At 50.4% G+C, this 27976-nt stretch overlaps 2 protein-coding genes across 2 annotated transcripts; both read right to left on the reverse strand.

The window, feature by feature from the left end:
• Positions 1-3136: 3136 nt before the first annotated feature.
• On the reverse strand, positions 3137-14368 carry SOST (sclerostin). Its single transcript, XM_017645453.3, has 2 exons — positions 7868-14368; positions 3137-5108 (listed from the first exon to the last, which is right to left on the reverse strand). The coding sequence occupies exons 1-2, from the start codon at positions 8220-8222 to the stop codon at positions 4690-4692; spliced, it is 774 nt and encodes a 257-aa protein (XP_017500942.1). The 5' UTR covers positions 8223-14368; the 3' UTR covers positions 3137-4689.
• A 154-nt stretch (positions 14369-14522) lies between these two features.
• On the reverse strand, positions 14523-27960 carry DUSP3 (dual specificity phosphatase 3). Its single transcript, XM_017645452.3, has 5 exons — positions 27909-27960; positions 27588-27633; positions 26333-26472; positions 23198-23424; positions 14523-18229 (listed from the first exon to the last, which is right to left on the reverse strand). The coding sequence occupies exons 3-5, from the start codon at positions 26455-26457 to the stop codon at positions 18024-18026; spliced, it is 558 nt and encodes a 185-aa protein (XP_017500941.1). The 5' UTR covers positions 26458-26472; positions 27588-27633; positions 27909-27960; the 3' UTR covers positions 14523-18023.
• Between the last annotated feature and the right edge of the window lie 16 nt (positions 27961-27976).

Raw genomic sequence — 27976 nt, forward strand, 5'->3', positions numbered from 1 at the left:
CTTGTCCACCCCCCCAACCTGTGTGCCCCCAGCTCCTTTTCCTTCCACAGTCTCTCCTCTCTGCTCTTCTACTTCAAGGCAGCCTTCAAAGCTCGTCTGAAGCCCCCACCCCCTTGGTCCCTACCACACTGGTGGCAAATGATCACATACTCCACAGTGGTATTTTCCACTTGACTTTTCAGCAAAATTACAAACTGCTGAGGGTGGAAAATGTGTCTTATCCTTAGAGACCTAATATACAAAGACCCAGGCAAACAGCTTCTTTGTACGAAGTCAGATAATTAACCCTCCCCCATCATCCATACATCACAGTCTATTCCATCCCCCTAATCTCCTGAGAGAAGTCCTAAATAAATTAGACAATAACTTGGCAACCACAATACATATTAGGCACCTACTATATGCTGGATACTGGGGGTGCCCTAGTGAGCAGCAACAGACAGGAGTGCCTGCCAGGTCTTAGGGTCTAGGAGAGGAAAAGAGACTAACCAAATATAAGAATAAACCTGTAAGCATATAACTACCGGGATAAGTTCTGAAGGAAGGAAGGATTGCTTATGAAGATAGAGCAAAGGTATGGGACTGGTTTGCTTGGCTGGGGGCGTGATGCTTGTCTGAGACCTGAAGGATGAACAGGCCTTGATCAGGCCTGCAGGGACTATCCCAGAGGGAACAGCATCTGGAAATGGGCAACTGAGTCCCTGCCATCCCACAGGAAGTTGCATCTCTTGCTAGAAGGGGGAATATTATGTCTTGCCCAAACAGGACATTTTTGAGAGTAAAAGTAGGAGATGTTAATAGTTGTGCTGAGCCAATAGGCATCAGCGCCTGGGCAAACCAGACACATGGTCACATTAATTAAGAGCACCAGGCCCCCTGCCCCTCTAGCCACAAAAAGAACTTTAACTGTTTGTCAGAGGTACCAGAGATCTGAGCCTTCACCTGCCCTGGAACAGGGCAAAGGTAGAAGATGAGCTCTGGGAATACAGTGGTGGGGGTCAGGGCAGGAAGGGCCATGCAGGCCTCAGAGCTAGAACCTATGGTCAGGAAGCAGGGCAGGCCTGTGTCAGGGGTCAGTGGGAGGCGACAGGTGTGGGACATCACAGCTTCAGCTTCTATGCCTCTGAGCTCAGCTCACACACACGTGGCTTTTTCCCTCCCCCAGCTGCCCAAGGCCTGCCTACTTCAAAGAAAACAGGGAAGTTTGGGTTCCTATGGCTTCTTTGAGTTTCTTTCATTCTACCTCCTTGTGTAAAGGTAGCCTGATTTGTACTTAGAGGATAGGTTGAGTCCCATGGAGTGTGTGTGTGTGTGTCCCTCTGTCCGACTCTCAGACTATTAATACAAGCCCCACGCCTGACTGTACCATGAGAACATGGGCTCGGGCAGCAGAGCGCCACCCCACCCAGCTAAGCCTGCTGTCTGTTCCATGTCTGATGGCGCCAGGCTCATAGACCCCATGTAGGTAGAATATAACTTTCTATAAATAACCCCTAGCCTGACCTACAATTTAGGCTTTGGGGTTTTTTTCCCCTTGTGGTAATAGGATTGTAGCCCAGGCTGATCCCTCCTGGATCTCCCAGAAAGCAGATCTAGGTGTATCTGGAGTTGGGCATTAACTTGGAATTCCCAGTTCCACTATGTGGTCTGGCAGATGGTGAGGACTGGGAATATTGAGTGGTGGTGGATCAGGTCTCATCCTGCCACGAACAGCCAGGCACCTTCAGCCTCAGGGCCTTTGCATGGGCTGCGCCCTCTGCCTTGAATGCTGTGTCATCTCCTCCACCTGCAGACCTCTAAGCAGTGCCTCTGTGAAGCTTTCCTTAAACTTTATCCCTTGTCTCTGCCACAGAGCAAATTACTTCTGTTTTTGGTCCCATAACACGTTGTGCAGAACGATGTGACCTGATTATTTGCCCATGTGCCCACCAGACTCTAGTAACCTGAATGAGTTTCAGGGCAGAGATTGCCCACATCTGGCTGTGGACAAACAATTAACCTCTTGGTGCCTCAGTTTCCTAAGATTCAAACACAAACCTGGCTCTAGAGCCCATGTCCTCATGGATGCCTACAGGGTTGCGCTGAGTTCCCCTCAATGGAGACAGCAACATCCATGACACCTACGACAGATTTGTGGATTACAAATTTAGGAAGGTTCACTGGGAGTTAAAATAAAAAGCTGTCGGGGAGAATCTCGGCTTACTTTACCAGGTGAGAGGGTTCTTGGGGCAGAGTTACCCCTAGATGGGGTGGACTTGGTTCAAAGCTTTACAGTTGATCATCCTTCCTTATGGCAACCGAGGAGGATTTCTTGGGTCTCAGCTAGTGTCCAGCACCATGGTGAGGCAAGACTTTGAGAGAAGTGCAAGACATTGCCCCTGCTTGTGAAGATCTTACATTCCCACCATAAAATTTATGTTTGGAAACAAGCTCTACTGAACTCCCTGCGAGCTGGTCCTGAATTGTACTTGGCTTTGTGTCTATCCCAGTGTTAAGCAGGGCTTGGCCAGGTGAGATGGGTAATCCATGAAGGAATGCCAAAGGGAAGACAGAATCTGCAGCCAAACTCCCGGCTTGGACGAAAGGCGCGGAATATCTGAGGAGAGAGGGATCAACAGGGATTGGAACATCTCTGGAAGGTTCTGGGAAGAGGTGACAAGGAACATGGACCCTGAAGAAAGCATGGGAGCTGTTGGGGTGGTCAGTGGGGGGTGGCAAACTAAGACAGCAGGGAAAAGTTCAGCAGCGTGTGGCCCATGAGGAGGCTTGGTACAGAGGGGGATGGGCACCAAGCAGGGGAGGGCCTGACAAGTCAGTCTGAGAAGCTGGCACTTAATCTTGGGCAAGGAGGAGCTAGTGAAGGATTTTGAGCAGTGGTATGAGGAGAGTTTAAGGAAGATAGCGTGGAGGGCAGGCTGCTTAAGGGAGACCAGGCTGAAGTTGTTGAGGGTGAAGGAATGAGGTCTAGGTTTCGAAAAGAAGGGATGGACATGACTTTTCAAAGGACATAATTGCCACAAGGGTCACCATAGCACAAAGGTGCCTCCAAGGTTGAATCCCTAGTGACTAACAGAGGGATGATAACTGGCAGAAATGACAGTGTGTGGTTGACAAAATGAGACCACATCCTCTTGGCAACGATTCATTGTCTTTATTAACAATGCCTCTGGGTTCTGAAAGAACAGACTGGTATTTCATAAAGCAATATTAACATTGTTTAATACAAGAAAAACTTTTGCATAAATAACTTAAGTGGGAAAATAAATATGCAACTTAACTCTTTCAAAACCACTACTTTCATTCCTATGGACCAATCCCATATGAAAGGATCGCAAAAATGACCAGCCTGGCAGGCTTTTCACATGGCATGTGCTTCTGTTTAAAAAAAAAAAAAAAAAGGTGATTTTTGTTTTTTTTTTTTAACGATTAAAACTACACAGAAAGTAAGAGGTGTCCGGAGATGACTTTCAAACAGATTTCTGGATGGTAGCTATTAGGCTTTGAGGTTTCTCAGCATATGTACAGCACTTGTAATTTTTAACCCAGTAATACTGTTTTAATGTAAGATACACCATCACACATAACAGCAGTAAGAAGCTATTATATAGACAGAAGTATGTCCGTGAGTGGTAGGCAGGAGGAGGTGCCTTGGAAGAGATCTGCTGGTCTTTGAACGGGCGTGATGGCTGCTCCCTTGACCTGCAAGCCCAGTGTCCTGGGACCTTGCCTTACTCTGCAGAAGATGACTTTAAAATTTGGCCATAGGGGAAGGAGGTTGCTGCTCTTTGAAATGGGCAGGGGGAGGTTCTGTCTCTCCATCCACCCTTGGGGACCTTGCCTTTCTCTACTCCAACTAATGCTATTGTTTTTATATCCTTTGAGATAGAGAGGTGGAGGTAGCCAATGACATCTGGGCAAGGCAGGCTGGAAAACAACACAGCTTCTTCCAGGAGTCTGTCAGCCAGAAACAGACTCTTCTTTTCTCCTGCTTGTTTTTCATCTTTGGCTGTCAGATCAGAGGATTACAACTCTGAATTCTGGAAGCCACCATGGCAGTGAGTCCATCCAACCTCTCTCTATTCAAAGCACACCCGAATCCTTGGGATATGACAGTAGATTCCCCCAGATCTTAATCCCACCCCCACTTCCATTTTACAAAGAGGAAATCAAGGTTCAGAAAAAGAGTGTGGTCCAAGATCACCCAGCAAGTTAGTGGCAGAGCAGGAACTAGAAACTCTATCTACAGACCCCAGTCCTGCATTCTTGGCACAGGCACTTAAAGGCTTTTAGGACTGGCCTTTAGGAAGGGGAATCTTATCGACCATTCTTAACCAGTCCCCGGACTTTTCTCATTTCCCACTGTTCCCTTAAAACCCCTGGGCAGAGAAATGCCTCCTTTTCTGCCTCTTCTGCTGAAGTGGGACCAGCAAAGGTAGGCAGCCCCGGTGGGTGGGGCTGCGTGGCTCAGTGTCTGTGACTCCCCTGTCCTGCGGACCCGCTCAGAGGGCGGGGAGAAGAGGGCATGGCTGGCGCCCATATCTACAGGGCCTGGCTACCTTCTGCCAAGGCCGGAAGGTCTCGGCCCACTGCCCTGGGATGCAGGCATTTAAAATGAAATACAAACAATCAAACCGCGCGCGGGGGACGGAAACCTGGAGCGCCCGGTCGGGGGCAACCTCCGGGCAGACTCTAATAGGCGTTCTCTAGCTCTGCCTGGTTGGCTTTGGCGCCCCGGGCGCGGGGCCGCGGCTTCCGGCCCTTCTGCGGCCGTGTGCCCTCGGGCCCAAAGTCCTTGAGCTCAGACTGGTTGTGGGAGCGGGTGAGGCGTTTGCACTTGCACGAGGCCACCAAGCGCACCTTGCGCGCACGCGGCGCCGCGCCTGGGCACAGCAGCTGCACTCGCTGCGCGCGGTAACGGTCGGGGATGCAGCGGAAGTCGGGCCCGCTCGGGCGCCACCACTTGCCGCGGCTGATGGCGTTGGGTAGCAGGCGCGCCGGGCCGCACTGGCCTGAGCACACTAGCTCGGTGACCGGCTTGGCGCTGCGGCACTGCCCGTCGGTCACGTAGCGGGTGAAGTGCAGCTCGCGGCAGCTGTACTCGGACACGTCTGCGAAGAGAGGCGCGCGTGAGGGCGGCGGCCGGTTCGGCTCCCCCCACCCCCCCGACGCCACCCGCCTTTTCCAAACCTGTGTCTCTCCAGAGGCTTTTGCCTCAGGGCATCGATTATGGGAAGGGCTCAGGCTACTTTAGAGCAACTAAAAAGATTCCCACCCACCCTCTCCCCATAAAACTTTGGAGCCAAGCGTCTGCTGCAGTTCAAATCTTGTACTGCTTCACCGCGATCTTGGGCAAATTACTTAAGCTCTCCGTGCTTCCTACCTGAAAAATGAGTTCTTCCAGGATTCACTGAGTTAATCTACTGTATACATAATACAGGGGAACACCACGCGGCACAAAATAAGAGCTTAAGTGTTGGCTGCCATCAGTATTTCTCTCCAAGAGGGCCCTTTTTTCCAGGCTTAAGTCACATGTGTGCCCCAGGATGCCTGGCCTGGATAGGGTAGGTCCTAGCCACACCCTCTTCACGGCTGCTTCTGCCAAATTCCTTTACCACCCACTTGGGAGGGGTGATGAGGGGATGGAGAAAGGAGTAGGGGTTAATTGAAGGTAATAAATCAGGGCAGCCCCTTGGAAGGAGAGACATGGAAGGGGAGGTGGAGAGAAGTCATTAGACTTGAAAGGAGCCAAAGGCAGCTGGTTCAACCCACTCATTATCACTGAGGACACTGAGGCCCAGAGAGGAAAAAGCACTCACCCGAAGGGAGAGCTGGGTCTTCTGAATCTACTTCCCTGGGGCCCCAGCACATCTGGACTCCCACAAGGGTGGAAGCTGTGTGTCCCTGCACCCAGTGGGAGGCTGGGCTGGGGGTGGGGACAAAGAGCTGCTCTTTACTACAGTTACTTCCTTACCAGAGAGGACCAAGCTATGACTGCAAATCTGTTAAGTGGCCACAAAATTTACTAGGCACCTATGTGCCAGGCACTCTGCTGGGCACATCTCTTGTTCTGTGCCATTTGAATGCACACAAGATTATGGCTCAGGCTTGCTCCCTGGCCTAGCGGGGACTGGGTCCTGAGACCTGGCCTTATCCTCTGAAGACGCCTTTATCAAGTCTTCTTCTGTGGGCTCTTTTTAAACAGCTGGAATAGGTGGGAGCTTTATAAATAGCTGGTCCTTATATGAGCTCCTGTCCACCATCCACAGGGTTCTCATGGGGACAGTTCCCATGTGATACAAAGGGATGAAAAATAGTACCAAGACCAAAACCAGAGAGGAGACAGAGAAGACCACGCCCCCACCCCACCCCCCAGGGCCTGGAGAACAAGCATAGCAGGGGAGATGTAGGGTTTGCTCTCCTCCTCCCCTGGCTCAACTTCTGAGTTCTAGGCTGGTCTGGCATCCTCACCCCTGATCCCAGGCTGCAGGGCAGGTGTGTGGGGGCGGCCTGTTTGCCCAGGGAGGGAGGCATTTGGAGCTTTCCAAGAATAGTGCCCCTAGGTCAGGCACTTCCTGTGCAGAGGGAACTTTGGCTTGAGCATGTGGCTTCCTTGAGGCCTGTGGCCTCAAATGGGAGCCCAAGCAGGTAGACGTCTTGTACTTGGGTGCCCTGCAGCCCAGCCAGAAGTTCCTTGAACTTAGTTGATTTTACTTGCTGTGGTGGGGGGGAGCTCTTGCCCTCCTGTGGTTGAAGACCCAAGGCCCTGCTGGCCCCCTCTGGGGGTGACCCTTGCAGAGCCCCATATTCCCAGCTGGTGGTGAGGCAGGGAGGGACAAGATGAGGGAACCCGGGCAGTGGACTCCTCTCCCACCTGGACAAGCCCAGAGGGCAGCATGGCTGTCACCCTGACGCATCATTTCTGCCCCGGCCTCCAGCCATTCCTCCCAGCTGCTGAGCCAGCTGTGCACTTTGCCCCCCAGGTTTCTCTTTGCTGACCTGACGAGGAACCCAGGTGTGCCTCCACTGGGTCCAGTGCCTTCTCACTAGGGCCAGGCTCCCTCTCCGGGAATGAGGCAAGGCTGCTTCTGGGGGTTGCAGGACCTCCCAGGTGCCACCTGTGTCCACTCCCTGCACAGAGGATGCTGCCTCTCCTCTGGGCATGGACCCAGCTGGTGCCCAGGACAGAGGCCAAAGCTGTGCCTACAATTCCCATTCCTTCAAGCACCAGCCCACTGGGCAGAGTATGGGCGGGGGAGCTGAAGGAATGCCTCTCTGGTGTCCCTTTCCCACTGCTTTGCCTCAGCTCTGTCCCCAACACCCCACACACAGTCCCCCAGCAGTGCAGTCTTGGAATGGGTCCAACTGGGTTCAAATCTTAGCTCTTCTATTTACTACCAAGTTTCTTAATCTCTGGACTAAAAGTTTCTTCACCTTCAAACTGGGAGTTAAACTCCTGGGACCCCACATAGTGGGTCCCTGGGCAGAGCCTGCGTGCAGTGCGTGCATCCAGCAGGTGCTCACAGATGGGAGGCTCCCTTGCCTTGTCCCCTCCACGTGGTTCCAGCAGTTGGACCTGGCTCCTGTATTCCCAGGAGGGGGGATTCTTTGAAACCTTGTCCTTTCAGAGCTCCTGAACCTGCCTGCCCCAAAGCTGCACCCTCCCCACCTCAGCCTCCTTCCTGCCCTGGGCTCTCACTGCAGCCCCCTGCCAGCTTCATGCCCCTGCACCCAAATTCCGAGGCTACACAGCATGCTGTCCTTCCTCTGTCTCTGGCAGCAGCTGACAGTCTACCCCAGTCTTCAAGACCTCCGGAACGGAACCCTCCCTGGAGCCTTGTGATAAAAACACTCTCCTCCACCCCAATACCTTTGGTTTCAAAAGGGTGGTGAGGAGGCCTCCCTCCATTCTCTGCTCGGTTCATGGTCTTGTTGTTCTCCAGCTCTGGCAGAGGCTCCGGGTACTCGCTCAGCTCAGGGATGATTTCCGTGGCATCATTCTTGAAGGCCTGCCATCCCTGGCCCTCCACCACACAGAAGGCTGCATGTACCAGCAGGCAGACGAGACACAAGGCAAGGGAAAGCTGCATGGTGCCAGCTGGAGGAGGGCACCCAGCCTTGAGTAGCACAGGCTCCAGTCCCCAGCCTGGACACATTTGCCTTTTTAAAGCCCCCTCTGCTTCATGCCAGCCAATGAGGACAGGCTGGGGCAGGGCTGATCGCATGCTTCCCTCAGCCCAGGGGGAGGGAACGGGGTGTGCTCAGAGCAAGCCCTCTCTGAAGAAGACTTCCCAAGTGCAGCTAACTCCCAAATAGCTTCTCAAGTGCAGCTAACTCCCAAATTGCTGTCGGTGCTCCCAGGTGACCCAGAGAGAGGGGGCGTGTGCGCCAAGGCTGCTCTCCAGCACCTCCCACGTGCAGGCGGCTGTGGTTTTCAGATATGGAAATGAGCTCCAGCTCTTAATCTTTACCTCCTTGGGCCCCTTAGGCTTTCTCAAAACAAACTTTGGACCAGTTTAACAAAGAAAACAGCAGCTCTGAGGCCTCCACAGGCCTGAGCCCAGCTGATCCCATTTCTCAGGCCAAGTGCATTTGTGATCTCACCAACAAATGGCCCTAGGGGTGTGTATTTGGCCCCCACAGACCCACGCAGAGGCGGAAGGATGCTTTTTAAGAAGTCTCACTGGTCCCAACTCTATGAGGCTCCGCAATGATTACTCTGAAACAAGCCCCTCTTGACACTCTCTGGAAGGCAAGAGGGAAAACTCTAGGGCCACAGCGAGGGCATCTGCCTTGGCAAGGCGGCAGGGATTCTGGTTACAAGGCCCAGATCAGCAAGCCAACAGGCTCTGGTGATGGAGAACAAGGAGGAAACCTCAGCACCTGCTCCTCGGGGGACCTGCGCATGGTGACGGGCACTTCTTGGCCATGACACTTGCTGCGGCTTGCAGGCTCATATGCCAAATGCAGTTATTTCCCTGGCCAGGCTGTGGGTAGGAGTGGAGAGCACAAGATCCCTTTTCTTTGCAAAAGCCAAGGCCAGCATTTTTAGTTCTGACTTTTTTTTTCTTGTCTTCCAGCCCATTACATTTTTCAAAACAGCTTTGAGTCCTATGTGGAAGCTCTTATTGGTGCATACCACGGAGTGAGTTCCATGAAGCCATCCCAGGTCCAGCTAACCGCACAAAAACCAAGGAACCGCTTTCTCAGCCCTGGAGTTGAACAAGGGATCTGGGGTGGTGGGGAGGAGCACTGGGGAGAATATTCACACCTGAGGTGTAGGCAAAGAAAGGAGAGCCAGCAGAAACTTTTGCTGCAGATGGATTGTTTGAAGAGGCCCACCTGCTCCTGGCCCTGAAGAGGGCTGTGGCCCAGGTCCCCTTGGTATTTTCACGGAGCAATGAATCAGCATGCCCCACCTGCAGAGCCTCTGTGAGGCCTTTGCCACCTGCCTCAACTTGTAAGTTGCTGTGTCCATCTGCAGCCGTCTGTAGCTCCTTCTTTTCCATCATCCATCACTTGACACATGAATGCAGCTGCTCTGACAGTTTTACAAGCCAGACAGAAGCCCCTGCAGGAAGGGCCCTCTCTGATACCTGCTTCCTAAGTCAGCTTCCTTTGGGGCAGACGAAAACAGCTGTGGCCATTGTTGGGGGTGATCTATCTCTCCCAGCAGAGCCAGTGGGTGTTGTGGGAAGCTGGCCCTCTGCGCCCCCTCCCCACGTCTGTGACCCTTCAACCTCCCTTTCTCTTGCTCTGGAATGTAGACTGTTAACCCTGCTGTGGCTGGACAACTGTTTTCTTGCCCTGGACTTCGGAGAGGGCAGTGCTGAGACCTGGATTCCTTCAGTGGGCACCATTGATGCTGGAGCACCGCCTCCTGTTGGCAGCTGCGGGCCCATTCACAGACCCACGCGGTGGGAACCATCCTTGGAACACTTCTGCCACCTGCTGGACACAGGGGAAGAGCCAGGGCCCCAAGGTCAGCAAGGCTCAAGACTTCATTTCACTATTTTTTGAAACTGAAGTAATGCTAAAAAATAAAAAAGAGAGAAGAATCTAGGGGAATTTAACCTCTAAATTATTTCCATCCTTTTGAGTTATTTTCTGCCAATGTCTAGCATGCTTTTCACAGAATGGCTCAAAGAGAACCTGCTATGATGCCATCTGCTTCTTCACTTTACTAAAATTCAGCTTTATATGCACTCATCCACAAGTTTGTCATTGTTTAGAGCTAAACCATACCCCCAGAGTTGACCCCCCAGGGTTTTAGCTGACTTTGATTGTGGGTACGTTAGATTATTCTCCGACACTCTATCCTCAGGAGGGATGCTATGAACATCCTTGTACAAAGTCATTTTTCAAATTAAACTTTTTATTTTGAGATCATTGTAAATTCATGTGCACTTGTAAGAAATAATAGAGAAAATTCCATGTACCCTTTATCCAGTTTCTTTCAATGGTTGCAAAACTATAGTGCAATGTCATAACCTGAGTATTGACATTATTATCCTCTACCAGTCTTAATCAGATTTCCCCAGTTTTACTCACTTGTATGTGTCCATGTGCATGTGTGTGTGTGTGTTTAGTTCCATGCAACTTTACCTAGGTTCATGTATCGGCCATCACAGCCAAGATAACTGTGACCACAAAGATCCCTCATTACCCTTGTGTAACATGCTCACTGTCCTCCCAAGCCTTCCTGCTTCCCCCTCAACCCCATGGTACCACTAATCTGGTCTCCATTTCTATTATTTTATCACTTCAAAAATGGTATATAAATGGAATCCTCCTCACCCCCACTTCAGTATGTAACCTTTAAAATTAGCTTTTTTCACTCCACCTACTTCCCTGGAGATTCATCCAAGTCTTTTTATGTATCAACAATTTGTTTCTTTTTACTGCAGTAGAAGTCCACAAAGTAATTTTTTTTTCAGCTTTAGGGTTATTTCAAGAAGTCAATACTGGGTCTGAGAGGGTGAACCATTTGCTACTTATTGCCGTTGTTCTCCAGAAAACCCAGCCAAGTCCCCAGTCCTACCAGAAACGTAGAAGTAGGCATGCGCAGTAGCTTGCTAGGGCTCCTGAAACACAGCACCAGACTGGGTGGCTTAAACAATAAAATGTATGGTCTCAGTTCTGGAGGCTGGAACTCTGAGCCCAGTGTGTTGGCAGAGCTGGCTGCCTCAGAGGGTTGGGAGGAAGAGTTCCATGCCACCCAGCTTCTGGCACCTTGCCAGCAATTTTTGGCATTCCTTGGTTTGCAGAAGCTTCACTCTGATCCTCTGCCTTCATCTCCATATAGTGCTCTCCCTATATGTGTGTCTATCCTAATAACCCCTTTTTATGAGAATATCAATTACATGAAATAAGGACCCACCCTAAGACCTCATCTTACCTACTTACATCTGCAACGACCATACTTCCTCAGTCTTCTGAGGTATGAGGGGTCGGGATTCAACATATTAATTCTGGAGGGATACAGTTCAAGTCATAATAGTCTGGTTCTGCACGAGGCTGCAAATGCTGGGTTTAGGCTGCTAAACTTTTTTAGTTGAATTTAATAATTTAATAGCTGTATGTAAATTTCTAGCAAGGCTGTTTTTCTATGTGATGAGTTATTGGTTTTGTTTCTACCAAGCTGCTTGTCTCTATGTCCACTTGCCAAACATTTAACAAAGCAAGACCTCTTGACAGGTGCTGTGAACTGACCCGGGCTCCCCCTCCAGGAACTCCCATCCCAGGGAAGAAATAAGCTCTTCACCCAAACAACTCGGTAGGAAGTAATTGGTGCCGCAAAGAACAGAGTCAGATGTTTTATAAAGAAGTAACAAAGTGTTTATGGGCCTTCAGAGGAGAGAATACTCTCTCCCCGCGGGTGGATCTGGGAGCTTCAGAGAACCACGTGGCATTTGGACCTGACTCTGAGGGACAGGCCCGATTTGGAAAGGAAGTTACGCTCCTGTGAGTCAGGATCACAGAATCTTTTGATCTGAAAGGAACCTCAAAGGTCATCTAATGTCACTTCCTACTTGGTTCTCAAGCCATCCATCTGTAATACCCAGAAACAATATCCTTATTGGCTGTATTTTTAAAGGGATTTTTACATCCCGCACAGGCAGTGGTAAAGACGGAATATCCAGGTTTGGAGAGCCATCTCTGCTTATAGGCAGTTGCCTGCATTGGCAATATCCAAATTTCCCTCTTTATTCACAGCTGAGAACTCATGCTCTGGAGGGCGCAGGGTCTCCGCGCAGGTGGAAATCTACTTGTTCATCAGCAGCTTCTGAGGGACGAGGGTTAAGAGGAGCCAAAAAAGCTTCATCATACCCTCCTGCTCAGAGCAGGTTAATGGCTCCCGCAGCTGGAACAGGATGAAACCTCAGCTTCCTTTTGCCTGCACACCCAGAACCACCCCAAGTGCCCTCCAAACTGCCACCCTCTGCCTGGAGGGCCTCTGCCTGCAAAATCTTGAAGAAAAAATTATTCGCGACCCTCTTTAAAAATGATAAAGATGACTTAACTCAAGCAGGTACTTGGTGATAGATGCAGGGACCACTGCACTGGGGTCTTGTTGTGAGGGAAGACATTGGGTTTGACTCTGAATACACCAAGAAGAAGCGGGGATTTATAGCCAAGGAGCAGGGGATGGAAATTGCTTACGAGGGAACATCAGTGGTGAGGGGTGAGGAGGATTCTGGCTAAACTGCCGTAATAGGATTCTTGCTGAGAGACAGGCTGGGGTGATCAGACTTCACCTGGGTGGGGGGGCGTGCAGGTGAGGAGCTCAATTAGATATTGAGGTGATCAGATGTAGAGGATGGGGGTTTCTGGCTAAACCAACCTAGCAGGATTCTCGCTAAAACTGGACACTATGGAGATAAACCCAAAAGGCCAAAAGCCGGGGCCTCCTTGGAAAACAATTCAGAGGCAACTGAGTAAAGTCGGGCCAGAGAGAGGCTCTTTGTCAGCCGGTGTGCTTCAGAACCACGCTGCACCTGGCCTCCACTCTCTAGCCCCCTTTTCGACACCCCCCGCCCTCCGGCTGGCTCCCTCAAGTGCTCTACACGATGGGAACCTTAACTGGGAAGGTCTAGTTTACAGGCTTTTGAATTAGGTTTCTCAGAACCTCAGATTTCCACAGAGATGTCTCATGGTTTTAAAAACATGCACATTTTAATTATTTAAAAATATAATAACACCACTTTTAAATGAAATGGAGATAACCATTCACAGCATCACCTCCAGATGAACTCATTTTAGTGTAGACTTCAGAACTTGAATCTCTGTATATGTGAACTTCTAAATGGGTCAGCAATTCAGAAGGCCACAGTTCAGAGACTGTCTTTTTAAAATTAGGCTTGGGGTATGTCCACTCCCATAAAATGACAAAAGCAAGTAGAGGACACCCCTCCTAAGCTCTGAGTATTGGGGTATGCTGGACACTAGGCCACCACAACAGATGACAGAAATGAACAGGATACAAAGCAGAAGAAACACAGCAATTTTCATTCAATCTCATCTCAATGTACTGTACTCATTAAAGCAGCCTGGACATTTAAAATAAGGGCATAGAGCAATCACAGTCACCCATACAAGTGCCATTAAAATAAATGGGACTCTAAGAAACATGGGTAAACTATATTGTTAAGCAAAAAAAGCAAAGTGCATAATATTTTCCATTTTGGGGGGAAAGGATATTTCCCTATACTCACATGTGTATATATGTGTGTGCTTAAATATGCATGGGATTTTTCCAGACTTCCTCTGAGGAGAAAGATTGAAGGTTTGGAGTAAGGAGACACTTTTCTTTTAAGTCTTTTGTAGTATTTGGATTTATTACTATGTATATACATTATTACCTTTAAATGAAAGTGTTTTTAAAAGTATACTGAAAAACCACTTTCACCAGTTTTACATATTAGGGATCCACATTAAGATTTTGTGTAAAAGTATAGAGATTATTTTGCCAAAGAGGTCTGACAAATAATGAGTTAGTCTATGGCCTCATGCTCTGGGGAACAGGAGACTAGAGGCCTTTCCTGTCTTGGCAAAAAGGCAGCTAACTGAGTTTTTTACTCAGGAAAAAGGGCAATGCTGTCATAGGGAGATAATGCTAGTGGTGGCACTGAGGCAGGGATATGTTTGGGGACTGCCTGTTAGTAGGATCACTCACACCCTAACATGCTACCCAGTCATCCTCATGTGAGGCCATTCTGAGACTGTAACCCCAGGTCCTCTGCTTTCTTAGAAACATAAATTTTACCTCTCTCATTTGGGGTGGGCCTCCCTACTCAAGACTATTCCAGCCAGTTATGCCTTAATAAAATTGACATTTGAAAATGCTAACTAAAAAAAAAGATCATTTCTACCAAGGTACATTCACTGCATAAGTATAATCATCATGGAACCTCTAATAGCTCAGAAGGGCTAATTTTTAGAGGATAATTTTTTAAAGTTAGAAACAGTAAACACCAAAGCTAAGCATAAAAGAAAATCAACTGTGGTCAGAACAAGAGAGACCATTTCTTTGTAAGGTAAGACATTTATTTTGGTTAGTTTTAGCATTTTAACACTGATTTGTGATAGAACAGATGTTAATAACCTTACTTTTTAAAAAAACCAATTTAATAATTTCCCCTTTCCTGTCCAGAAAATTCACACTTTCACAGTCACATTACCCTAAAAGTTGACAGAAGGTAAGATAAGCTTCCAACCAATCTATTCTCAACCAGAGATGGCCCGTTTCCAATCAGGATAAAATCTTGACTTGGAAGGACCATCATTGTTGACTCTTCAGTGATTCTTGACACCAGTTTATGACAGAAAATTTCCTGTGGGGAAAGCTCATATCTTCATATTATCAGATCAGTGCTTATTTTGATTAAACATTAGCATCTTAACATTAACTTGTGACACAAAAGGCACCGACATCCTTTTCAAACCATCCATCACCACGGGTGGAACACAGCGCCACCTGCTGGTCATCATGTCATTTCACACCCCATAATTTCCAGGTGGTGGTAAATTCCAAGTGGGCCCTCGTAGGGAACCCACCGTAGTGTCCGAACCTCAGAGGTCCTCTAGATGAGTCATCTTGTTTGACAGATGGAGATGTCTGCTCTCCAGATAAGTCAGAGTGGCAGGGAAAGAGACCAGCATGTGGGAGGTGTAGTGCTTTAGAATTGAGAACAAAACTGTTTGGTGCTCTAATCTGGCCTAGATGGGGGTCTGCTAGTCGAAAAAAGGGATCAGGTCTGGGGAGGCAGTAAGGGAACCCTGAGTTCCTATTCCAACACTTCCCAGGGATAGAAAGCTATCCAGAAACAGCTTCTGCTCACAGCTGGGCATGTGTTGGCTCTTACACAATAAAATTTGATTTTATTTTACTCAAAAAACTAAGAGCTAAATCTCATGAAGTAAATATGGGGTTTCTGGGACTAAAGACTGTCAAGATATCCCAAGTTATTAGCATAAAAGTAGCCCCAAAGTAAAGGCAGTAATTGTCCCAATGGCCTTTTCTCCCTCATGCCCCCATAGAGAAGCCCTCAAGAGGTCCTAGTTCACTAGCCTAGGCCGTGGCTGTCCTGCAGGGTGACCCCTGCCTGGGTGTAGGAGAGGAGCCTCAGCCCCAGCTCCTGAGCCTCCTCCGGAAGCAGAGCACAAAGCTCCAGCTTAGGGATGCTGGTTTCCTGGAAGAAGACCCACACATACTAACCCAGTCAGGGACCCACATGCTATACTTCCTTTTCTTGGAGCAGGGATGGGTTCATGCCAACTCCCTCCCACCCTTACCTAGACACCCCCTGGCACCACAGCTTGAATCACTGCACTCTGTCCACAAAGCTAACTGTCTCTTGTGCACATGGCCAGGTCAAGGCTATGCGCAGCCCACCTGGACACTCACAGGGGGCTCCTCTCTCTCAAAGGAGTATAGTTTGAAAGAAAGAATTCAGCTTCGTGGAGCAGCAAACCTGAAATCTTGCCACAGCTCTGCCTTAGGACCAGGAGACTCTTTATCACTCGGAAGCCCAGTTCCTTTTTTTTTTTAAAGATAGCAATACATGAGCAAGCTCTCCCAACCTGATAGGGTCACTGTGAGGACCAAGGTAGATGAAGTGGGACAGTCACTGGAAAGAAAGCAGCGAAGGGAGGAGCAGAGTTTACAGAGGAGGGCCATTTCACTTCAGTGGGTCTACCTGGGCAGCCAGGTACGTGTAACAAAGACAGATCGCAGTGGGTTCAGGGCTGCTGTGGTCACAGAGAAAAAGGGACGCCAGGGCTGCACAACGCTGCTCCTGCTGCGCCTGTGAGGGAGGCTCTGAGGCTCACCTGCCTCTCCTTGTCCTAGCCACAAGCTCCTGGTTGCTCTGAAAAAGGCACATTCGCCACAACATGTTAACACTGCCTGAATTTAAATTTAAAACTGAATTTCAAATAGTCAACAAAAATCCCTGATACTTTGCTTCAGGTAAGACTCCTCTGCAAATCCTTGCAAGCGATCCTACCACAAATTCAGGCTCCTGGGAGCTTGAGACACCCACCAGAACAATGCCTTGCATATATTTGGTGCTCAGAAAAATGTAATTGCATGAAGTTTTATCTGAGCCCGGCACGCTAGGCACTTGGGGGACAGCTGAGACGGAACCTGAAGACGGCGGCATTGCAGCACTTTCCATGGTGATAATCATGCAAAGTTCTGACAAGACTGTTCAAAACAAAACTATATTCTGACAAATGTGTGCATACACGTGAATTGAGTACTAGTGCCTTCTGACATCATCCTAAAAAAATCCTAAAAAAAGGTGTTTTTTTTTGTTTGTTTGCTCTCCCACCAGTAAAGGCTCTATTTGGGTGCTGCACCACATTTCACTTCTGCCTGGCTGAGTCATTTTTGCTCCCAAGGCTCCAGGGTTTTTTCTGGCACCAGAGAGCTGTGAGAACTACCTATAAGTGGGCAGGGTGAGAGCCTGGGACCTTTCATCTCTCTACTTGTCCGTCCTCTGGCTGTGTTTCTGAGATACACCCCCCCCCCCCATCCCCACCCCTCCACACACGCTGTAATTGGCCAACTTCCTCTTTCTGTTCTTGGAATAGCAACCGAGACAAAAAGCAGTTAGCACGAGTGGCTTGGGTTCACCAACTCTATAATTCAGGACAAAACCCTTGTAATTCTCCAAATGGTGGGGTTTTTAAATAGGATGGACTTCAACACCCTGTTTTCTAAAAAAGAAAAATAAAACCATGCCCAAGGCAGCGCTCTAACAAACTGAGAGCAATCCGAGGGGAATATTCCAAAGCAGTGGATTCTGAACTCAAGCCTTCCACAGACGGGCATCTAAAAAACTATTGACTTAGGAGAGTTCACAGGAATTTGTTTGCCTACCCAAGGCCTCTTTGTTTATGTACGTTCAATCCTAAGGAAATAATTCAAATGCAGTCTCTTCATGGCAATTTGCATCCACTAACCACTGCTGGCCACCCCAACCAGCTTCAGACCTCCTGAGGTGCCTCTGCTGAGGAGCTGGGTGTGGATGGCTGTGAGGGGACAGTGAGACAGAGGTGGTGGGAGAGGGGCCTGCGTTTGCATAGTTCCCTTAGGAGGCTCAAGGTGCTGCGGTCCCCAATCCGGAGGGGACTCTGCAGTGGGGTAGGGCTAGGGGAAGTCAGGAGGGGCCCCTGTGGCGGTCTCGAGCCTTATGTTTCCACAGACCTTCCACCCTGGGTCATCTGGGAGAAGCATACGTCACAGGCTGTCTCCTCTGCACCCCCCCCAACCTCAGGGAGACGGCAGCATAAACTGCAGGCACAGGACACGCCAGGGAGCAAGCACACCCTCCTCAGCAAGCTTCTTTATACACCCTCCAGGGGGAGAGTGGCCCAGGGCTGTGTTGGGACAGACTTGTGGGCAAGTGCCTGGTGATGCTGGGAGCAGGGTACACTGTGTTTCCTAAACATGGCAGCTTGGGAAGCCTTAACCAGGGCCTCCCCAGTCCGACCTCTAGAGAAGAGGCAGTGGGGGTGCCCTAGAGTTTCAATTTCCCCTCCTTGACTAGTCTGTCGTTGAGCTGGCAGAGTTGGGCCAGGAAACCATCATTGGGGCCAATCTCACGGTTCTGCCTAACGATGCTCAGGGCAGACTTGACGTCCAGATTCTGACGCAACATGAGGTACGCGATAACGAGCGTTGGGGAGCGGCTGTAACCTTCACGGCAGTGGACAATCACTCGGCCTGTAAGACAGGGGGACATGTGAGCAGAGGCCATCCAGCCACGCCACAGCTCTAGTCAAAACTCTGCCAGGAAATGCAAATAGAAATTACAGCTCGAGACCATGGCATATTCACCAGAATGGCGAAAATGAAAAAGATGGAAAACACAAAGCCTCTGGAAGGATGTAAAACAGCTGGGGCTTTAACATGTGGCTGGGAGGGGGTGGAAATTGGCACACCACTTTGGAAAACTGTGTGGCAGTATCTACTCATGCTGAATACATGCATCCCTTGTGGCCCAGCAATTCCACCCCAGATCCATGCTGGGCAGGAGTGTGCACACATGTTCACCAAAAGTCACATACCAGAATGTTCATAGGAAGCACTATTCATAATAGCAGCAAGCTGGAAACTCCCAAAGGCCCATGAGTGGTAGAGTGGATAAATAATAAGAATGAACAATCTACAATTTACCAGAACAACATGGACGAAACACACACAAATAGGATGTGTATGATCCCGCGGCGCGGGAGAGCAGGCAAACTGCTCTATGCTGTTCGAAGTGTGGACGGTGGGAACAGGGAGCAGCCGGGACCTGAGGCTGGAAGGGAACATGGGGTGGGCTTGCTGGGGGTGCTGGTCGTGTTTTGTTTCTTGATCTGGGGGCTGCTAGCTGGGTGTGCACAGTGTACTGATTGGCACTTGTGATGTGTACACTTCTCTAAGTGAATTTTGTATTTTGATCAACAGCAAATCATGGAAACAAGCCGGATGTCCATTAGCAGGTGAATGGCTAAACAAGCCGTGACATATCACACACGATGGAACACAGCGCAGCACCAACAAGGAATGAGCCGCTGGGACGTGCAGAGACGGGGAGGCAGCTCAAAGTAATCAGAGTGAAAGAGGCCAGACCAAAAAACCGTGCATACCGTGTAATTCCATTTACATAAAACTTTACAAAACATACACTCATGTCTAGTGATAGAAGGCAGATCAGTGGTTGCTTCGGAATGGAAGGCTGAGAGGGACGGAAGGGAGAGGTCACAAAGGGACATGAGGAAAATCTGGGGGGTGACGGACGTGCTCACTTATCTCGGCCATAGTGATGGCTTCACAAGTGTATACATATGCCAAAACTTATCAAATCGCATGCTTTAAATATGTGTAATGTATTACAGGACAATTAGGCCTCAACAAAGTAGTTTAAAAAATAAAAGGAACACGTATGTCAAATATAAACACAAAGATTAGAATTCAAAACAAAACACCTTCTCATGGCCCTGCTAAGGCTGGCCCCCACCTCTGCCGTCATCTCCTCCAGTCCCTCCTCCCTTACTCCTGCAGCCCCTCAGCCTTCAACACCTCTTGTCCCAGGTGTTTCCTGGAATGTCACCTTCCCAGGAAGGCCTTTCCTGCCCACTCTTTCCAAAGACACCAGTCCACTCCTATTCCTTGTGCTCCCCAATCCCCATCTCCCTGCTTCACTCCCCTACCCAACAGGCCACAAATCCTTTTGGCTCATTCACTGTCATCTTCCCCTGAAATGTAAGCTCCACCTGGGCAGGGATGTCTGTCTGTCTTGCTCCCTGCGGCAGCCCCAGCATTTGGTAAAGGGAGGAAGGAATGTTAGGAGACGCCAGAAGCAGCACCAACGGAGTCTCACATGCCCTGAGCCAAAGCCTCAGCTTCTCTCTGCCACCGCCCCTCCCCAGAGTGCGCGTCACCTCTCCCCTCTGCCCACTCTACCCCTCCAAACCGAGCTCTCACTCTGTGCCCTCCACCACCAATCCACACTTCACCCAGCAGCTGCAAGGAACTTCCTCAAATACAATACAACCTGTCACCATTTGCAGGGTAGTCTAGTCTCCAAAGTGTGGCTTACCAGGCCAACTGCCCTCAGCCTTGACACCTTCCCAGGCTTTCTCTCACCTCTGTACCTTCGCACATATTGTTCCCTCTACCTGGAAGAACTTCTCTCTTGGCTACCTGGAAAACTCCTACTCATTCCTTAAGACCCCAGTTCAAGTGTTTCCTTTGTCAGCACAGGGATTTAGAACTCAAATCTTTGAAGTCATATGCATCTGGGTTTAAATTTTAACTTGCTGGCTGTGACGGTTAAATGTGTGTCTACTTGGCTTATCTATGATGCACAGTTACTTGGTCAAACACTAGTCTAGAAGGTATTTTGTAGATGTGATAGACACTTGCCATCAGTTGACTTCAAATAAAGAGGTAACCCTTGATAATATGGGTGGGCCTCATCCAATCAGTTAAAGATCTTAAGAGCAAAATGTGAGGTTTGCTGGAGAAGAAGGATTTCTGCCTCAGAGAAGTCCTGAGTTTCCAGCCTGCCAGTCTACGGTTTTAGATGAAAGCCCCTACAGTTATGTAAAGCAAATCCTTGAAACAAATAATATATATGTTCTACTGGCAATGTTTTTCTGGAGAGCCCTAGCCAATACACTGATTATTTAACTCCGTGACCCACCTAATCCACAGCACTGCAACTTTCTCATCTGTGCTAATAGTACCCACTGCATAATATGGTTGGGAGATGAAAGGAAATGATATGCGTAACCTTAGGCTAGTGCATACTCAAGAAATGTTAGCCAACACTAGGACCCTTCTCTGTTTCAGCAGCCCTGCTCCGTGCGACTGCTGGCCATGCACAGACAGACTTACCCTCTTCTGCCTGACTATGAGCTCCTTAAGTGCAACAATGATGGGGTATTGATTTTTGGATGCCCTACAATCTCTGTCTTTCATGAGGTGCTCCACTTGACTAGCAAGTGAATCATTACCCACCAAACACCTCTTGGGGTATTCTTTTGAAGGAAATCTGCTGGCTCAGAGTTAAAACAGAGTCACTTCTGTTCCTATCACCTACCCCAAACATGACTCTCTGTTCCCAATGCCTCCCAGAACAGGAAGGGGGAGGCCTATGCTTCCCTGCTCATGCACTCTCCAGCAGTGTGCCCGAGGTACCTATTCAGAGTGGGGCTTTCCCCATCCCTGCTCTGGCCGTGGGACCCTCTGCCAATCACCTAGCACAGACTCAGTATGCCCAGGGCTCACAGCGCCAGTGCGGAAGGGGAGGGTTCAACTCTCATCCTTCCAGGCCTCACCCAGATGCCACCACCCTGATAAGGCCTCCCTTGATCTTCCCAGCTGGAAGTGACCGCTTCCTCCTCTGAGTGTCCCTGGCCACTCCCACCTCCCCAAAGTGATGGGCCCCAGAACCCCTGTGCCCTGCACACCACTGATGGCCAGTGCATTTCTGTTGACTCATTTGGCCAGTCAATCTTAGAAGCATTTACACTTGGCAAAGAGCCCATAGAACTCACTTTTGTCACTTGCTCAGTAACCATTTGCAGAGTACCTGCTGTGTGCCTGATGCTGCATCAGGTGCTGGCAAGACAGACAAGGGACGCAGAAGCCTGAGGGCAGGCTTCATGGAAAAGAGGACACTATGCCCAGTGCTAAAGCACAAGGTGGAGTTTGCCAGAGGACAGGGTAGGGAGCAGCAGAAAGAACTTTCCAGACTGATCACCCAGCCCGTGTGGGCTAAGGCAGGAGGTCACAGAAGTCAGGCTATGTTCCGAGGTGAATGGAAAGAGGAAAGAAAGTCCGAGAGCTCTAAGTTCCCTGAGTGGACAGCCAATTGACATCCAAGAAGAGCAAAATCCATCCCCTTTCCCCATTCTCATCTCTACAGGAGCTCGGTACAGCTGGAGTGGAGGCGGATGACACATGCAAGACCATGAAAAACCACGAAGGGCCTGACAGGAAAGTCTGCAGATTCCCAGAGCAATAAAGCTTCCCTCCTGAGCCCTGAACATGAGATATAGCCAGCATCTAGAACACCCTGTTCACTGGAAATCATTCCAGTGGGGAGGCTGCTGGGCACAGGAAGAAGCATCTTCTGTGAGCCCTGGGCATGCTGAGCCTGTGCGAGGTGATCGGTAGAGCATCCGCTGCCAGAGCAGGGACAGCCCCTGTGTAGCACAGACAGGCCAGAGTGAGGAAGACGAGGCAGGCTGTGCCTCCATGGGGGTCATTCCCCTGGGGTGGTCTGGGGTGGAGAGGGAGGAAGAGGCTGGGGGAAGCAGCAGGAGGTAAAGGCAGCTGCTGAGAGAACGCAGGTTACAAGCAGGAAGGGCACGTGGCCTTGGCCTTTCTCATCAGCTCAGCTGATGTTGTCAGTCCTCTGGCCTCGTAGGATTTCCCTCCGGAAGCCTTCCCTGATTGTCAGCACCTCAGCACTTCTGCTTGGGACTTAATGCTTGGAAGCTGCAGGAAGCATTTAAAAAGGTTGGAAGATTTATCCTGTGGGCCATAGTTGCTGACCCTCAGCTGATGCCAATCATGGCTGCCCCACTCCCCTTGCCAGGTATGCATGTAACCCAACTCTAGCTGGTGAGGTGTGAGGGTAACTCCTGTGGGGGGTTTTGCGGGTGGGAGGTGTTCTACTTGCTCTTAAAAAGAGGGGGCATGAAGAAGAGATAGCTGCCTCATCTTTTGCTGTACCTTGTCCTATTGGGATGTGGAGACTGATCTGCCACAGCTCCCTTGGGGCACCGAGGGAGTGTCCAGCCTTGAGTGGCAGAGGGGTGGGCAGGCCCTGGTCCGGAGGCCACCACTGCACTGCTGAATCACCCAGCCCTGTAGCTCCTTCACCTCAGGACTTAGCATCAGGGAAAATCAACTACTTGAATGAGGGGTAATGGGAGGAGTGCCTGGAAATTAACCTTCAGCCAAAGTCAAATCAAACAGGAGGACCCCAGGGCTGTCATTGTGTGAAAGGTTTGCACATCCTATGTAAGGCAGGCAGCCAGGTAAGCAAAGAGAGACCTAAAGTTCTCTGCCATTCACCACAGGAGATGGGAGACAACAGGTTCTCCAAGAGGAAGCCTGATGTGGGCCTGTTTTCTAGAAAAAGTCCAGTCAGAGCTGCCTCCCACTGTTCCTGGGCAGCAGTTCCCTTACCGTTCTTTTGAGCCAAGGCCTGGTCAATGAAGTCTGCAGCCCGTTCAAAGTAGGCACTGAGGTTGAACTCTTGTGTGTCGTTGGCCTTGATACCCAGATAGGTGATGCCGGAGTCCTTGTAGAAGTTGGCATTGGTGTTGACATGCATGAAGGACCTGCCCTCAGCAGCATTCAGGACATGGGTGATGCCTAGTTTCTGCAGCTTGGGGATGTCTTGAGCCACAGACCTGGACAGGAGACAGCAGCGGGGGATGAGTAGCTGGCCAACTGGCAGTCCCAGGGGAGGAAGGTGGAGGATTCTAAACCTCTTGGCAGACCAAGGGCCCCACCATGGTCTGGCCCCTCCTGGCTTCTCCCCATCTTATGGCCCTCTGCTTCCTCACCCCAGCCATATCTAATTACCAGCAGCTTCCCCAAATAGACTGGGTGGTTTCATGCCCACGCCATCCCCGGCCTGAAATGCTCTCCTCCAACTCCTCTGTGGACACGCACCCTCTCATTTTTCACCACCCTCTGCAGTATTTCCTGGTCTTCCCTCCATTCGATTGCTCATCATGCTCCCTATACTGTGGTAATGGTATAGCCCAGTGGCTAAAAATGGCCTCTGGAGCCAGATCACCTGCGTCTGAATCCAGCCCTGCCATTCATCAGCCAGGCAACTTTGAGCAAGTTGCCTAGTCTTTCTGTAACTCCGTTTTCCTCTCTGTGAAATGGGATAATAACAGTGCCTACCCCCTGGGGTTCTGAGTGTTCAACAAGCTATTCTGTAGACTGAAGCTGACTCCATCAGTGCTACTATTCTAACGCTTGATTGTGCTTTTTTGTTCACATGTCCAGGCCGGGAGCGCCTTGAGGGAGGAACCAGGTCTGCTTCAGGTCTAAATGCCCAGCACCTGTTATGTACCTGACACACAGCAGGCGCTGAGGGAGTATGTGGTATCTTAGTGAAGAAGAATGAAATTAGCACATCCCAGGCAGCCTCTTTGGAACATAAAATACAGCAGCCCCTCCGACTCCCAGAGGGATCCTTCCTGCCACAGTCCACTAGCCTCCTTTCTGAAGCTCTGTTGGGTGAGTAAGCATTTGGGGAGCCAGTGGCTCCAACAGAGCTATGGGGGTTACAAAACATTTGATCTGAATAGTCAAAGGGCTCCTTTATTTCATCTTACAACAACATCCCAATTCAAACAGCAGCTTATACTTTAGAAAACGCCTCTCCTACATGATCTCATTTGCCTGTCCCAGCAGCTCTGTGAGGAAGGAAGCACAGAGCTTAAACTCTAGCCCACCAGGACATCGGAAGGATGTGCACATGCTCACGTGGGCCACTGAGCAGCACAGCTGGAAGGAGAGCTCCTTTCTCCTGACACCACCCCTGCTCTATCTTCTCCTCGTTCTGTCTCTCATGCCCCCGTCAACTGCAGATCCGGAGACCTAGAAAACGTGGCTCCAAAAGGTTCCTCTCCACCCTGCAAGCCCTGATCAAGAGGCTTGATTTTGTTAAGGGGCTCCTGATTGGGGGAAGCGCTAGGTCCATGTTCCCTGCTGAGCACCCCCTACACTCCTGGTCACATGGAACTCAGATTTGCTTAGAGGGCAAGGGATGCATTTTCTATGGTGGCCATCACCACCTGCCACTCTGGCTACCACCAGACATTCACAGCCTTGGTTTCTACTTGGGAAGTGGCTGAATGTGTCAAACTGCCCAAGAAAGCAGGGTTTCTGAAGGTGCCAAGGACACCTGCTGTTTGGGTGGCTGCACAGGGGGTTATCCTCAGAACTTTGCAACTATTAAGGCCTTTGGTTGACACCCTGGGACTTTTGTTTCAGGTGTCCCTGCTCAAGACACTACACACAATTATAAAGCAATGGCAGACTGAAAAAAAAGACTTTGAAGAGTCACTCCCATTCATCTCCCTTCTCTAATACTAATTCAGCTTTCAACAAATTTACCATTATCATTATGAATGAACATTCCACATTGCCTGACACACAGTCGGTGTTCAATATGGTGAGTGAATCATGGAATGGATGATACCAATTCCCATGAGGCTGGGACCTGCCTTAGGGACCTCATCTATCTCTGAGATGACCCCCATTTTTGTGACAGTCCTTAGCAAGCTAAGCAGCAGGTCCTAGTCCAATGAGGGGATACAGACACGAACAAGACATTGAAGCTGTCCTCACAATCCCTCAACCATGATGGGATACCATGTCCTTATGTGTAACGGAAAGGGGTTAGTCCTGGGTTTCCAACATGCAGTCCCTGATCCCTGGGGCTTAGGGCGTTAGTGACTGGGTAACCTGAGCCTTCCCAAAGCTGTACAGGCACGGTAACCTAGTCCTTGTTTTTGGCTGGTTTTTCAGCACACCTCAGAATGATTCGCACTGGTTTTCTCCTGTTGCTGAGAAATTCTGATTAGTAGTTTGACTAACAGAAAACGGGAAAATTAATTTGGTGAGAACTTGTAATAGATAAAAATGCATTTCCTGGTGATAAAAAGAACAGGGGCCTTTACTAAGTTGGGGCTCATTTCCTTATGGGGTTTATCCTTGAAACATTCTGGAATCCCATGTGAATCAAACCCTATCTGGAACGCGGGGGAGGCCCAGCCCTCTGGATCCCTGGTCGCGAATATTTCTATTCCCTGATCCGGGCAGCCCAGCAGGGAAAGTTCCACGCCTGAAATGTGACGTCAGCCCATTGCCATGGCAGCGAAGGCAGACATTCCGCGGTGATCTCACTGCAGAACCAGGCAGCTGTCACATGACTCGCGGACCGGTGGGGCTACCAGGGCCACCTGTTAAGTGAACATGGTAGCCTCGACCCCGCCCAAAGCCAAGCCCCTACCTAGTGGCGGCTCCGGGTAGGACGCTGGCCGGGCCTAGCGGCCCCCGAGCTCGTACACCCCGCGAGGGGAAGGACCCCACTGGGCGGGGCGACATCCAGCCCCCGAGCCCCACGCGCGGGGGGTGGTAGGCGACTCCAGCGCCTGCCCAGCCAGCTGTGTCCCGGACTGACGACCACCTCCAGGCCCTGACCCGCGCCTGCCGCCGCCCCCACCCCAGCTTTAGGGTTGGCGGGACGCTCCGGGGATGGAACGGCGAGCCCGGGGCTCGGGAGCGGGGACTCACGCGTTGCCCACGTAGATCCTGGGGGTAACCTCGTTGCAGGGCTGGCTCGGAAGGCTGTAGCAGCCACTGCCGTCCGAGAGCAGGTCGTTGAGGTCCTGCACCGAGAGCTCCAACGGGCCGGACATGGCGGCTGCCGGGCCCTGCACGCCGGGGCAGCAGCCAGCAAGGGGAGAGCAGCCGGGTCAGCTGGGCGGGGGCTCCCGAGCCGGGGCCCGCCCCGTCCCGCCCCGGAGGCGGGTCCACCAGGCGCGGGAAGCCGCGGAGCGCGGCGGCCACGCGCGCCCCATTCGTGGGAGGTACGCGCACCTCTGGGCGCAGGGTGATGGGCGGGCGCTCTGGAAGCTCGCGGGCCTGTCCGCGGTGAAGGAAGTGGCGCCACCTTTGAGCTAAGGGGGGGGTCCTCTTCCCACCCCCAGCTAAGGCATTTTCTGTATCAGTATAAACTGGAAAGCGCAGTGACTTCGGGAAACTAAATGCATAACCCAACAACTGTTCCTAGCGACCGAGGTACTCCCACGTGTCGCTTGTTTTCAATATTGCGGGGACGCCCGGTTACCCTTATGAGCTCCGACCCTGCCTGCTGCGGACCAGCAGCGTTGGCATCACCCGGGAGCTTGTCAAAAATGGGGAATCTCCGCCCCAGGTGTGGCCCGCTGAATGAGACTGTGTATTTTACAGGGCCCCCGGGGAATCCCTAGGACGGTTAAAGTTTGAGAAACCCCACTGTGCGGCACATTTCTTGCGACATTCATTGAGAGTCAGCATCGTGCTTAAAGGCTTGGGCCCTGTGCAACCAGGATTTGATTTGCATTCTGACCCTAGGGAATTACTTAACATCTCTGAGCCTGTTTGCTGAAAACAAAAAATGGGGGTGGTAATAATAGTACGTAAGTCCTGGGGTTGTTTGAGAGAATAAATGTGACCTTCGAGGAAAGTGCCCAGTGCTACACAGTGGGCACTCCATAGGTGTTCTCCCTCTTCATCCGCAAAAGTTGTCGAGGACCCCTTAGGTGCTACACCCTATACTAATATAAAAATGAGAATCGGGCTCCTTTGCTGTCCTTCCTGGAGCAAGCCCCAGCCCACTATGACACTGCCTGGTGTCAGCAACTCATCATTTACTGAGATCCCACTAGGCGCAAAAGACAGTCTCTGTCCTCCCCCACTGGCAGGAAAAAAGAAGATCCTCCCACCCACCCAAAAGCAAATACGGTCCTGGGATTCGGGAGACCCACAGCCCAGTTCTGCCACTAACTTGGTTCTTAAGCAGCTTGGCTGTTGCTCTGGACTTGTTTCTTTCTCTGCAAAATGAAGAAATTGGATCAGATTATCATACACGTCGTCTTTCACCTCCCCACAAATCTTGTGGTCTCACACCTTCAGGGAAAAACCATTGGCAGTGGACATTACTTAGCCTATAGCTCAGGGAATATAATCAAGGCTGGGTTTCTCCATCCCCCAACCCCTCCTGGCACATCACATTTTTTCCCACAGGGACAGGCAAATGAGATGGTGGCATCTGCATTCCAGGCAGGTGGGAAAGCTTCTGAGTCTTGCCCCTCATCTTGTTTTGAACCTAGGTTGGCTTTCAAAAGAGAAGCCCCGGGACAGCCAGGCATGCCCTGCTGCTGCTCCTCCTTCCCA

Source organism: Manis javanica, chromosome 4 (assembly GCF_040802235.1).
Source record: "Manis javanica isolate MJ-LG chromosome 4, MJ_LKY, whole genome shotgun sequence".
Taxonomy (NCBI): Eukaryota; Metazoa; Chordata; class Mammalia; order Pholidota; family Manidae; genus Manis; species Manis javanica.

Coding starts and splice junctions, on each gene's coding strand:
- SOST (XM_017645453.3), bottom strand. CDS start 8,222: ATGCGATCAGCCCTGCCCCAGCCTGTCCTCATTGGCTGGCATGAAGCA. Junction 5,109..7,867: donor CCACCCTTTTGAAACCAAAG/GTATTGGGGTGG, acceptor CTCTCTTCGCAG/ACGTGTCCGAGTACAGCTGC.
- DUSP3 (XM_017645452.3), bottom strand. CDS start 26,457: ATGTCCGGCCCGTTGGAGCTCTCGGTGCAGGACCTCAACGACCTGCTC. Junction 23,425..26,332: donor AGGATCTACGTGGGCAACGC/GTGAGTCCCCGC, acceptor TCTCCTGTCCAG/GTCTGTGGCTCAAGACATCC. Junction 18,230..23,197: donor GGCCTTGGCTCAAAAGAACG/GTAAGGGAACTG, acceptor CCTGTCTTACAG/GCCGAGTGATTGTCCACTGC.